We start from the raw sequence: 13,124 nt of genomic DNA, 5'->3' as shown, positions 1-13,124 counted from the left end.
AAAAAATACAACTGTAAAGTGTAAAGTGTGCTTGTGTCCATCATGTAATCCTGTCAAAGACAAAAAAATATTTTTTCAATGATTTGCGCCTCAGACCACAAAGATCAAAGAGTATCCTTGCTCAGTCCTAATGGCAAAAGGCATAGGTCATCTCTAGGTTACTTATGGTGTCCTCAAGACAGGTTGCTGTCCAGGTGCTGACTTCTAGGGTCAAAGCAGGCTGGCTGGGATTTGAATGCCTTTGACGGACAGCTGGAAAGCCTTTAATCCGGGCATGCCTATCAGGGATTTAATATTAATGCATACAGTATTTAGTGTGGTGCTCCAGCCACAGTCTACTGTACATGTGAGTTTTGCAGCACATCAAATAAGCTTACTTCTGTTACAGCTGATGGCCCTCTCTTGGACCCCGCCGGAGAACATCTGCCCCGGGGAGGAGGGCCACTGTCAGGCTGCGTAGCCAAGACACGAGCAGCCGCACTCCGACACACACTCCGACACAGGCCGGCGGCTCACACTCGCTTTGGTGTTGTGCTCACACTCCCACACTAAGTCCAGTCTTTGGTGTTTCCCAACATCTTGAAATCCCACAAGCAGTTAGCCTGCCTTTGTGTCTCAGTGCAGTCTTTGTGTAGTGGATTTATTTCCAGTGAATGCAATGTCGTAATGAGATGTGTGCCAAGAGCGGCTCATGACTGTGCCCAGCTTGAGCCGCACTACTCACACAAAAACATGGTAACTCAATTTGTGCCTCACGTTAGCCAAGTCAAGATTTTTTCTAACCACAAAAGGAGAAACCAACTTTCGTTTCTTGCATTATTTTCCCCATCAATGATCCCTGGTTAAATGTAGACATTAAGAAAGGGTAATTATTAATAGATAGATATATACTTTATTAATCCCGTGGGGAAATTCAGGATAATGTGATGCTGCTATATCTGTGGTTAATCTTAATGGGGAAAAATAAGGGGCTACTAATTAAGAAAACTTTAAATGTTGTCTTCTATAATATGTTCACTTATTAAGAGACCAACACAGAAGAAATACAGAGTGGCCACAGAGCTTTAGGTTTCATTTCACAAACATTAAGAGATTACAGGTTATTGGCTAGACTAAAACTATTGTTGTGAAAGAACTGCTATAGATTAATTGCTGTACAGAACATTGGAGCTCAAAATTCACATGCGTATTTAAAATGTGACTTAAAGCAGCAGTAAGGAGTTTTGGTCAAAAACTAACAATCTAACTACCAAAAAGGCATGGAAAATCCTTGCAAACACTAACAGCACAGTTGGCACTGATAAAAGGCTGGCATTGTAACTCAAGTATTTTGGCAATATAGTTGATGATGTCATGCTGTGAAAGTTTTTTTTAATTTATTTTTTTACATTTTAACAGGATGGTCCAACCCAGACCACAGAACTGCATAGCGCCTAGGCAGCTAGTTGGAATGAAATGTGTGTGTCTATGTGTCTTTCACATGACTATACACCACTAAAAATGTATTTGCAGATGTAAAAAAACATGCTTCCAAAGGTGTCTCTTTAACTGTAGTCTTAACCCTTATTTTAATTGCATACATCAGAAGGTGAACTGACAGTTTGTTTGTGAAGGTTGTCTACAGATTACACTATTTTTGTCTGTGAAATCATATAATCTACAATGGATTATCATACACCAGTGAGCCCAACGAATAGCCAAATTCAACCGTCTAGAAAATTTTCATTCATTAAAAATAACAGCCTCCTGAAGGCAAAACCAGGGAACCTATATTCTTCCTATATCCTATAAAGCAAAAATGATCATTCTCAATATCCAAACATCTTCTCACAGCAACAAGCAAACATGGAAAATTCGTGTCTGCGCAAGAATGGCGCATTCCGGCAGTGGAGCCTCAATTGCAAAAACTTGCGCAACGAAAGCATGCTAGTGTCTGAAGGTTTATTTGGTTCGGGCCGCTGGTTAGTACTGAGTATTAGGAAATTCTTTGGGGGATTCAAAGGAGGTTTACCAGATTAAGACCCTCTACGCCCTATCACGTGAAACAGACCCTATAAAGTCTTGAGCTTCAAAACGTCCAGAGCTTCTAAATTAAAGTTGAAGACACAAACCAATACTTGGGAGAATTCAAACTATTAAAAAATGGCGGCATATACCTTACCGGAGGGGTTCAATGATTTCGATATGTTTGCATTCGGCACTGCTCTACTTGTTGAGGGTAAGTGTTGTCATGTGCAGAGGGGCACGCGCAGAGATAACTGTCTTTAAGGAAAGCTACTAGGCTACAAGCATCCTAGGGAAAAGGTTAAGGTAGTCCAGGTAAAACGGTAACGTTAGATGAAGAGATTCAATATCAAACAGAAATGGAGAATTTGTCGCAGCTTTTGCATTTGACTTTAAGATTGTAACATCTGATCTTATCAAACAACGCAAGAATATAGGCAACAGCGATATATTAGATACCGGTATATCATTAGCACCAGTGAGAGTCCCAATTGCAATTTGACTACGTTTTAAAGCTTTTGATACCTGTCTCACTCTTCATTGCGTCACTGACCTAAAATTATGTTCCTGCATAAGTGTTCTGTCATGTTCTAACTCTAATGACATTTTGTGCATTTGCTTATTCCATACAGGCCTTCTGGGTTTTTTTCTGAACTCGATAGCAGCGCTGTCTTTCTTGCTAGTTAGGGAGCAGCGAACGCCAAGCAACTTCTTAGTGTTCAATCTGAATATTGCTGACCTTATGCTCAATGTGAACGGCCTCATTGCCGCCTATGCCAGCTATATGAGGTACAGATGTCCATCATGATCCCCTTTCACTTATTTTTCTATTGAACATAGCAGAGACTTATAACTTAGGATGTACATGTTGATGGGTAAATAAGAAGTGTGTTTAATGATAATTATGAAAAATTATGAATGTGTTCCATCAGAAAAAGTTTTTTGTCTACCCAGAGCAGATTTTCTGACTCTGATAATAGAGATAGTTAACTGACCCCGATTTAACCCACACATTTTTGCAACAGGGTCTGGCCCTTTGGTCAGGAGGGATGCATCAATCACGGCTTTGAGGGCCTGATTTCCATTTATGCAGCTATCACCCTTATTGCATTGATTTCATGGGATAAGTATCACTATTACTGCACCAGTGAGTATCACCACACAAAGTTTTCATTCCTGTGGTATAGACTGAAAGAACTGGAAAGGGTCTAATGAAGATGTGAATTACGATGTAAACACATTCAGTGTAAACATTTAACATCTGATCTGATCAAGCTACAATCTACTTTACAAGACTTATAACCATGTCATTTTATTTGCTGTATTTCTATCTCAAAGATGGCTGTAAAGTAGTCAGAGATGTAGGCTAATGTGGGAAAGATTATTATTATTATTATTATTTTTAAAGATAATGTTGTGTACCCCTCACAGATCAGCCGTTGTTCTGGGCCACCTCTGGAACCATGTGTGTCATGGTTTGGGTATTTGCCATCTTCTGGGCATCTTTCCCTCTGCCCTCTTTTGGCTGGGGGGAGTTTGACTTTGAGCCAATGAAGACCTGCTGTACGCTGGACTACACCAAAGGAGACAGGTAGAGCCTACCAATCTCTCATTACCTGTACTGCTAGTATTACTACTACTACTACTGCTACTACTCGTAGTACTACTTTCTCATGTGAAACTTGCAGCATAAGGTTCTTTACAAAAATGAAAACATGAGAAGTAACGAATGGATAAATAAGTGTAGTGAAAATTACTAATTAGGAATATGCAGTGGTTAAATCAGAAATAGAAATGAAACATAACAACCTGGAAAGTTTAGTAAAAGATGTCTTGGGCAGATCCTTAAAAAGTAACTGTGCTTTCTAGTGTGTTCTCAGACAGCCTTCCAAATTACTCAATCCTGTTTTCCCCTACCGTGCTTTGAGGTATTTTAAGTAGATCAGCCTTTGACCATCGCAGTAAATGGTTTGAAGAAAAAGATTTCAAACATTACCTTACTCTTAGCAGACTTGGCTCTGCAAACTCCACATATTGCTGTGCTGATTAATCCATTTTCCTTATTGAATTAGTGGGGTTGATGCAAGATGGAAATACAAAGTTTGGAGTGTAAGGAGCAGTATAGTGATCACATAAATTGAACCTTCTCTGCTTTTGCAAATCAATAACAGACAAGAAGTAGAAATATATCAGGGACTATGAAATGTTTAAGCAATATGACACTTGTGTTCGTGGGGTTCAGGGGGTATCCCCATGGCTGTGATTTTTCCATAGGCTGAGTGCCGAGTGCCACAGGTAATCAAAGCAATGGGGATATCCTTTACCAACCCAAAGAACACTAGTGTCATATTGCTTTTATACAACAGTTCTACTTCCGAATAATTGAGTTTGAAGACACCAGATTGTGTTTTATTTAGTTTCTTTCAATTTTGTCTATTTATTCTCCACGCCAAAAATGTGTACCAACCTGAGTGAAGCTGACAGAGTCGAGTATTGCCGAGCAATACTTTTTTTTAGATCAGCAGGCAGTGATTACTAGCGGTCAAAGTGGGGTTGTCCCAGGATATCCCCACTCATGGACTGCCTCTTGTCCAATCAGAAATGAATAAATAATTCGGTTTTGGTGGATGATGTTACTAGCTGTTATTTGAATAAGCATCTTGCTGCTCCAGACCACCAGCTCGCTGGCACCTTACAGCCTTGTCAGGGTCCTCAGAAGGAACTGGAAATAAGTGACATTGGGTCCTTATTTCATTGATGGGCAACTGGCAACAAGCAAGATCCTAAGGGCAAACATGGGTGGGTCAGCGCAATACTCCCACACGCCACACGACAACTTTAGTTCATGACGGACTTTGCTCGTCGCCAGTTGCCCGTTATTGAAATTAGGACTATATCCGTTGTGTTTGCTAAAATGTTGGCAGTTGACAGCAGAGGGAAACTTGTATGGTTCCTGTCAACTGTATTAGCCATGCTACTGCTCTCAAATTCAAATTCTCTTGTGGCACTCTTGTGAAAATAAAGCACATTTGTCTACTTTCTTCCTTAGGAACTACATTACCTACATGCTCACTATATCCGTCTTCTACTTCGTCTTCCCAATGATGATGATGCAGAGTTCCTATAGCACCATCTACGCATATTTCAAGAAGACTCACAAATATAGGGTACAGAGCTCCAATGGTTTAAAGTTATTTAAAAGTTTCTGTACTATGACCCTTATAAACACCAGCTGTGTTTCACAAGATGACTTATATTTTCGTTACTTTCAGTTCAACACCACTATTCCAGTGAGGACACTGCTGTTGACCTGGGGCCCGTATGTGGCCATGTGCATGTATGCCTGTGTAGAGAATGCCAAATTGGTCTCACCGAAGCTAAGGATGGTAAGAAAAGTTCCTCATCGTTAATAAACTGTTGACATTAAAAAAGTGAACACCTAAGCACTGCAGGCTAAAATGACACGGCAGCAGTTCATAAATCCGGTTACAATGGGTGGATCACTTACAAGGTTTTGTCTCTAGTGATTAATCAATGTTCATGTTTAAGAGAAAACTCCATGGGTTCTTTCAATGAGAAAATGTGTCTTCTGTCTTAGGTGCTTCCTGTGTTGGCTAAGACATCCCCAATATTCAACGCCATTCTGTACTCATTTGGCAATGAAGCCTACAGAGGTGGCATCTGGCGGTTCCTGACCGGACAGAAGGTCGTCGACAAGAGGAAATAAAAAATGCAGCTTCATCCACTGTGACTACATGCAAACAGTGTCGATCCCAATCACAAATAGATTCCAATTTGGAAGAGTTCCACGTGTGTAAAGATAAGAGGAAGTCAAGGCATATTTTCAATCAGAGCTGGAGATGTTTGATGTGTAGCAGAGTGCTTGTGTCTTTTGGTGATAGATGTTGCTTTTCCTCACCACTCTCTGCTGGAGGCCTATGCTGTCCAGTAACTGAAGGTGAAGAGCTGTTTTGGGGCATGGTAGTTCAATCACTCCTGCAACAGGCCAGTTACTTTGACTTCTAAAATAACTGATTTGTTTCAAAGCCCCCTTTCCCCTGTGCCATCCATACGTTTACCTCTCTAAAAAAATATGTTGTAGTGGATTTTTATAAAATAAATGCCACTGTTTAATTCCACTGGATAATTGTGTGTGCAGTTGCATTCAGCGAACCAGCGCAATTCAATTCTTGGTCTAACAATAGAGAAGTAGTCCCTTATTTTTGGATGCCCACTGGCTGAGCTCTTCCCTCAAGTCTTTGACATTTCCAGGCTAGTGTGCCAGCCATCTAACTCATTGGCACCTGTGTGCCAGCCATCTAACTCATTGGCACCTGTGTGCCAGCCATCTAACTCATTGGCACCTGTGTGCCAGCCATCTAACTCATTGGCACCTGTGTGCCAGCCATCTAACTCATTGGCACCTCTGACTGCTTGTCTGTCTGACACACTCATGGCTATTTGCCATCTCATGCAAAGGCCAACTCTCTATGCAGATTAACCGGCCTTGCTCTCTCCCAAGGAGATTTTTCTTCCAGCTTATGTAAGAGTGCATGGCTAACCTTAGGGCTGACGAAGATGCCTTCTCTGTATTAGGTAATATTCTCTATCCCCCGTGTGACCTGGTGGACTGTTAGGTAAACGGTTCACTTCTGATGAGGGAGCACAGAGGATGAGGCAGGTTTATAGTGATCTGCTTTGTGAACTACGCACCTTCTCCGTATTTCAGTATAAATGTACTCTCATCAAACGATCAGTGAAGTAAAATGGTAACTTGGCTAAGATCATTTTCTATTGCAATTACGTCCCAGAAAAGTAGTCAGTCATAGTTTGCAGTGTCACGTGCTGATAAGGGTACATTTCTCCAGCTATTTACTTGGTCAATCATCAAACTGTTTGTTTGTAAAACCTGATGACGAGTGAGGATGCTTAATCGACAGGGGAGGGCGTGTGACGTATTTATTGGGGCTAAAAACGTTGGGAGGCCATGTGATAATCCACAAGGTTGCCACGGTAACCCCTGGGGCATGGACTTAGGCCAGGAGTTAACAGGTGAGGTCCTCCCACTAGACAAGGAGGCCATTCCTGGTCTCACCTGGACCTGGCATACCTAACACACCAAGCTTATGACGGCAATGACAGCTCACATGTCAACAACAACAACAACCAGATTTAGCCACACCACGTACTAAGAACTGCCAATGTTTCAAAGCAACCCATCCGCAATCATAGCTGCAGTATGAATGACTTCTCTAAGCACTGTTGACACAAAGTACTTTATCTACCTGAAACTTTCATGGGATGCATGCCTCTTCTGCTTCTATTCACCAGAAAAATGCAGTGCCATCGAACTACATTTTATAATATGTTATCACAGTGCTGGTTTTCATATCATATAGAGATAAAAAAAACCTTGGACTTAACAATGACAGCTATAGTAAAATAAGTTAAAATTAAAATAAATATGACAGCTAGATGAAGGCTAATCCATGTTAGCTGTACTGAGATTTACTCAATATCAAATGGGTTTTTATTTGGCCACAAACACTAAGAACCTCTCAGTTATTCCCACAGTGATAACATTGCAAGGAAAGACTAACTGAATACACAAATAGTCTTTCCAAGACTATAATATAAACACAGATGCAGATAGATACGGTAAGCATTGGTTTTATTGATTGATGGATTGGTTTGTCAACAGGCCTGCTTTTTTCTCAATATCTGTCAACAAGTACACAAATATAAAACATACTATAGGAATGAAAGAAACTAAGATATTGTGAAAACAATAAAGAGTCACACAGACTTCCAGTGAGGCACATACAAATACACACACCACCTCATGTTCATTTTATCCCTGGAGGTTTAGTCCAATCCTACAGATTACCTTCCTGCAGCTTTTAAGAATCAAACTTTCCTTGACAACTATACCCTGCCTGCCCTGGCTAAATAAGAACAGGCTGGAATAGGTCAGTGCAAGTGATCTAATTGAATCTCTCTCTCTCTCTCTCTCTCTCTCTCTCTCTCTTTATCTCTTCTCTCACTCTCTCAGAAACCTAGGGCTAAATTAGACTTGGATTCCTCTGAACCTGCAATGGAGATCACAACACATACAGTAATTAAGGTTAGGATAGGATAGGGTTTGTGTATTTAGCAGATACCCTTATTCAAAGTGACACACAAATTCACACAAATACTACTACTACTACTACTAATAATAATTTGAAAGAATGGGGCATATCAGAGAAACATTGTTAACATTTAAATTGTTGAAACAGTAACAACACAGACCTTTTATGGTAATATTTGTATTTACTCTGGGATGGTGCATTTTAATGGGAGGCTCCCAAAGTTTTTTTTTCCTGAAAATAATATTGGTATTATGCATTAACAATCCTAATTTCTTGTACTGATTAATGTCAACAATAATGAAGTTACAAAGAAGGGTCTCCAAACCGCCACTGATTGTATATATCTTTCCTAACTATGCACAGGATAATCAAAGAGTATAACTCCATGACAACATTCAGACAACATTTCAGAGTCAGATTTAATGAAATACTTATTTTAGGCTTATAGCCTACCCTAATACTCAGTGTTGCATGAACCTTGACAGTATTCATCATTGGTTCCTTATACATTTAAAAGCAATGGGAAGTGATTCAATATAAGAATTGATTTATTTAAATAATGAATAGAAATAATTAAAACCTGAGTGCGTATAATACCTTGTTTGCTTTATCGAGATGAACCTCATCTGTAATTGTTACAGGCACAAGTTAAATACAGAAAGAAACATAAAGGATGTTAGTTTGAAAGGAACAAACACACGGCAGCAGGGGCCCCTGTGTCACAGATGTCTGCACTGGTTGCAGACTGGCAGCGAGTGGCTCTCAGGCCCTCTTCATGGGCCCCCATTAGTTTTTAGAATCTGCTTTCCTTCCCCGTGCAGCTCGAAAATCTTGTGATCATCAAATCTTGTTATCTTCATTTTTGCTTGGGATAAGGTTCGGTAAACTCATTTTGGTCTGATATGGTTTTCATAGTAAGAGACTACGCATTGACACCTGACAGTGCTACCTCGTTGTAGGTCTGTGTGGTTGGTTCGGTTTAATAGGCAAATTTGGCAGTCATGTCAAGCCATCAACACACCCTTTTTCTGTTTTGTAATTTAATTTCACACTGATAACAACTCTATGTGTCCTGAGAGTTTTTGCATGAGCATGGCATTTTAGGGGTGTCCCAAATGTACACACAAAAACTCATAGTTTAACATACTAAACTTATTCTTCACAGTTATTAGTATGCTGTATGTATTCTGCAATTTCATAAAACAGCTGTTAAGCTGTTAAACCGGCTGTATCTAAAAACACAGACTGTTGCCCTCTACGCATAGCTGTCATCTCCTTTGATTACTCAGCACTTTTGGATTTCTGACACACGCAGCCAGTCCAAAGGTCAGAGAAGATCATCGGAGGTCGAACGTTGGAGTTAGTAAACATTCAGCCCTCCCTATAGCCTCACATGAACACAGCAATGGATGAAAAGTGAAACACAACACCACATACACATTTACTAAACGACAGAGAAAAATTGTGTATGTTATGTGTTTCGCTTGATATACTACAATCCATTTGGTGCCTGTGATCCTACATATTTATGCATGTGAAGTTTTTACTTGCATTATGAACAGAAGCCACCTCTGTTATGGCTCTTTTTGAAGAGATCATTTTGAAGGGATTGAGGGCATACAATAAATCTGGATTAAATCATATCTGCGTCACTGCTCTTCCGCGCTTCCTGCTCTAATTTATCAACACCCAACACTCACACTGGAGTTCTAGGATAGATAGACGCTGACAGCTCTGTCTCTCTCTCTCTCTTTTTCTCTCTTTCTCTTCTCATGTACATTGTCTAGTTTTGACTGGTACAAACTTCATGAACAGCTACCTTTGTGAATTCAAGTGATGCAAAAAAAGACACATTTGCCACTGAGCCATTTAGCACTTACTAGTGTTAATGTAGAGTGTGAATTCAGGGGACATACAAAGTGAAGAGAAGTTGGTGTTAGAGTTTGTCTGAGGTGAATATTTAGTAATAGCTGTTTACTCTTGCACTGACATAGGTGGGTCACTGATTGTGGCCAGGCAGACCATCAGGTGTCCCCTTTAATTTCCCAAGTGCCAGGGTGACCGCCCTTCTCGTTAATGAAATGGGGCTCTCTGGTGAGCCATGTCTAATCCCTCTATGTGTTGACGGATTAAAAAGGCATTATCGGCAGAGCAAAATTAACTGTCTTCCTATGTTTCAATTCTGTTTCAATTATCATTATTGTTATTACTATCATTAATGGTCTCAGATGCAGTAGTAGTGACAGAGTTTGTGATATTACTCCTGATTTTCCAGAGTTAACAGTAGCTGCAAATATACAGAATAATAATCAATAATATTTCCCACATTTTTACCTGTATCTCAGTTTATGTGGGTCCTGTACATTTACATAGCTGTACATCCACATAGCTTTTAATGTACATGTTACATAGCTGAGCCTCTGCAGTCATTTGAGCTTTTTGGATACATTTTATTCATCAGTAAATACAATGTTCAATAAGCATATAACATAAACAGTATGCCAATCAATATAATTTACATTCCTCATTTTATAGCAATTATACAGATTGTTCATTGCAAAATCCCTGCAGTGCCGCAGTGAAAGTCAATGTTTGTTGCATCTTTGTAAGCATTTTTGAAAGGTATAACTGATACGTCTTGTTGGAGTTTCATTGCTCCCAGATCTTGAAAAGAGAAACAAACTCAGTCACTACGACAGATCTGTTTCATGATTTATGTGATGTTGAAAGTACTTACAACCCACCCAAGCAATTCCATTACCCGAAACCTAAGTAATGCAGAACGGCGCCCTCTCGTGGTAAAGTGCGCACATGTACATAAGTGTGCATGCGATGCTTACAGTGGTTATCAGCGTGTCTGTGTGCGCACGTACGCGTGACTATATATGTGAGCCAAACGCTCTAAATGATAAACTTCATGGTAATGTTGTGTCTACAGCTTACAGCCATAAGTCAGCCAGGAATCCTGTATAGCATCATCTTACTTAAGCTACTACAACCCCAGAAAGGCCATCTTTGTGTTCTACACCATATGGAACACAGAACGTCTCGGTTACTTACGTAACCTCGGTTCCTTAAGCAGGAACCAGATATAACAGAATGGTACATGACGTCAGTCATGGACCCAAATCGAAGCATTTATCCATTCAGTCTGCGCTTACTCCTGGGCCCGCCCCCTCAGGAGTCTATAAATTCATCAGCGCAGCACAAGTATATCCTTGGAAAGAAAAACTGAGCAAGAAGTATCAAACCAAGGTAACACTGTACACGCCAAACTTGTTGTATCTGGTTCCTGCTTAAGGAACCGAGGTTACGTAAGTAACCGAGACGTTCCTTATTGCAGTTCACTGCGATATAACAGAATGGGACCCTATACATTCCCGCGTGATAGTACAGTGGCAGCCAATCACACACACCAACTTTATTCAAGCCTTTGCCCTCCTAGAGGTTCTGCCATTAATGCCTGCGTGGCAGGCTGAAATGGCTGCCAGGTACACCTTGAGAGTGGAAGCCGCCTTCCCCTCATCAAACAACTGCTGTAGGAATTCTAGTATAACGCCCAGCGCGCAGTTAATGGGGTCATGCTCCACCATCGTTCAAAACTGCGCCACTTCAGCGTATACAGAGCCCGTGTCGACACCGCTCGGGCACTCTGTATCGTAGCCACCACCGCATCCGATAAGCCTGACGCTATGAGCCTGCACCTTTCAGGTGCCAGGCCCTGAGACGCCACCACTCCGGATGGGGGTGCCACACTGTCCTGTGCGCCTGCCTTAGGAGGTCTCTCTGTAGAGGCAGCTCCCAGGGCTGTTGCACTGACATATTGAATAGATCCGCCGCCCACGGCTGATTGGGCCAGTGGGGGGCTATCAATATCAATTCCCTGCCCTCGTCCGCTACCCTGCACAGCACCTGCTGGAGGAGCGGGATCGGGGGAAAAGCATATAGACGCAGGTCTGGCCACTGGTGGCCCAGCGCGTCTATGCCCAGTGGGGGGTTGTCGCCCCCTAGCGAGAACCAGAGCGGGCAGCAGGTATTCTGCCTGTTCGCAAACAGGTCCACCTGCGCCCTGAACGTATCCAGATCTGCTGTATCACCTGAGGGTGTAAACACCAGTCTGCTGCTCGAGGGTCGCCCCTCGATAACAGGTCCGCACCGTAGTTGAGTTGAGGAATATGAACTGCCCTGAGGGAAAAGACGTGAATCGCTGCCCACAGGAGCAGGCGGTTCGCCCAATGGTGCAGTGACTGGGAGCGCACTCCGCCTTGACGGTTTATATACGCCAAGGCCACAGTGTTGTCCGTCCTCACTAACACATGCTGACCATTCAGTCTGGGCAGAAAGTGTCGTAGAGCCAGGACTACTGTCTGCAGTTCTAACACATCTATATGAGACGCGGCCTCTGTCGCAGACCAGAGACCGTTCACGCCTCTCCCCTCGCAGACCGCTCCCCACCCTTTGGTGGAGGCGCCTGTGGTTACTACTACGCAACGCGTCACTATGCCCATAGTGCCTGACGCAGCGAGAAACCAGGGGGCTCTCCAGATTGTCAGGGCCCTCCTGCATCTGGAGGACACTGTTACCCTGCGGTGCCTGTCTGTGACTGCGTTGAGCCTCAGAGACAGGTACCATATCTGGAACGGCCGCATACGCAACATCCCCAGCGGGAGCGCGATAGCGGCTGACGCCATCATCCCCAACAGGCGTTGGCAGCACAGCGACGAGACTGACTGTCCCAGTCGGAATTGCCGCACACATGTTTTGATGGCATTTATTCGTTCTCGAGACAGCCTGACCTCCATGGAGGTGGAGTCCAGAACCATGCCTAGGAAATGCGTAGTTTGGCTTGGGCACAGAACACTTTTTCCCTTGTTTATCACAAAGCCCAGTCGATGCAGGTGTGCCACCACTAGATGGCCATCCTGCACCGCTGCAGCCTTTGAATGAGCAGCTATCAACCAATCGTACAAATAATTGAATAAGCATAAA

At 42.2% G+C, this 13,124-nt stretch overlaps 1 protein-coding gene across 1 annotated transcript; it reads left to right on the top strand.

The window, feature by feature from the left end:
• Positions 1-1,947: 1,947 nt before the first annotated feature.
• On the top strand, positions 1,948-6,143 carry rgrb (retinal G protein coupled receptor b). The gene is made up of 7 exons (XM_012833416.3): positions 1,948-2,218; positions 2,637-2,793; positions 3,030-3,151; positions 3,436-3,595; positions 5,054-5,171; positions 5,277-5,390; positions 5,603-6,143. Exons 1-7 carry the CDS (start codon positions 2,143-2,145, stop codon positions 5,729-5,731), a joined length of 876 nt encoding a protein of 291 aa, XP_012688870.1. The 5' UTR covers positions 1,948-2,142; the 3' UTR covers positions 5,732-6,143.
• The last annotated feature ends 6,981 nt before the right edge of the window (positions 6,144-13,124 follow it).

The sequence above is a fragment of the Clupea harengus genome, chromosome 23 (assembly GCF_900700415.2).
Source record: "Clupea harengus chromosome 23, Ch_v2.0.2, whole genome shotgun sequence".
In the NCBI taxonomy this organism is placed as follows: Eukaryota; Metazoa; Chordata; class Actinopteri; order Clupeiformes; family Clupeidae; genus Clupea; species Clupea harengus.
Note: the sequence above shows the minus strand (reverse complement) of the source record. Positions and strands in the feature narration are given on the sequence as shown.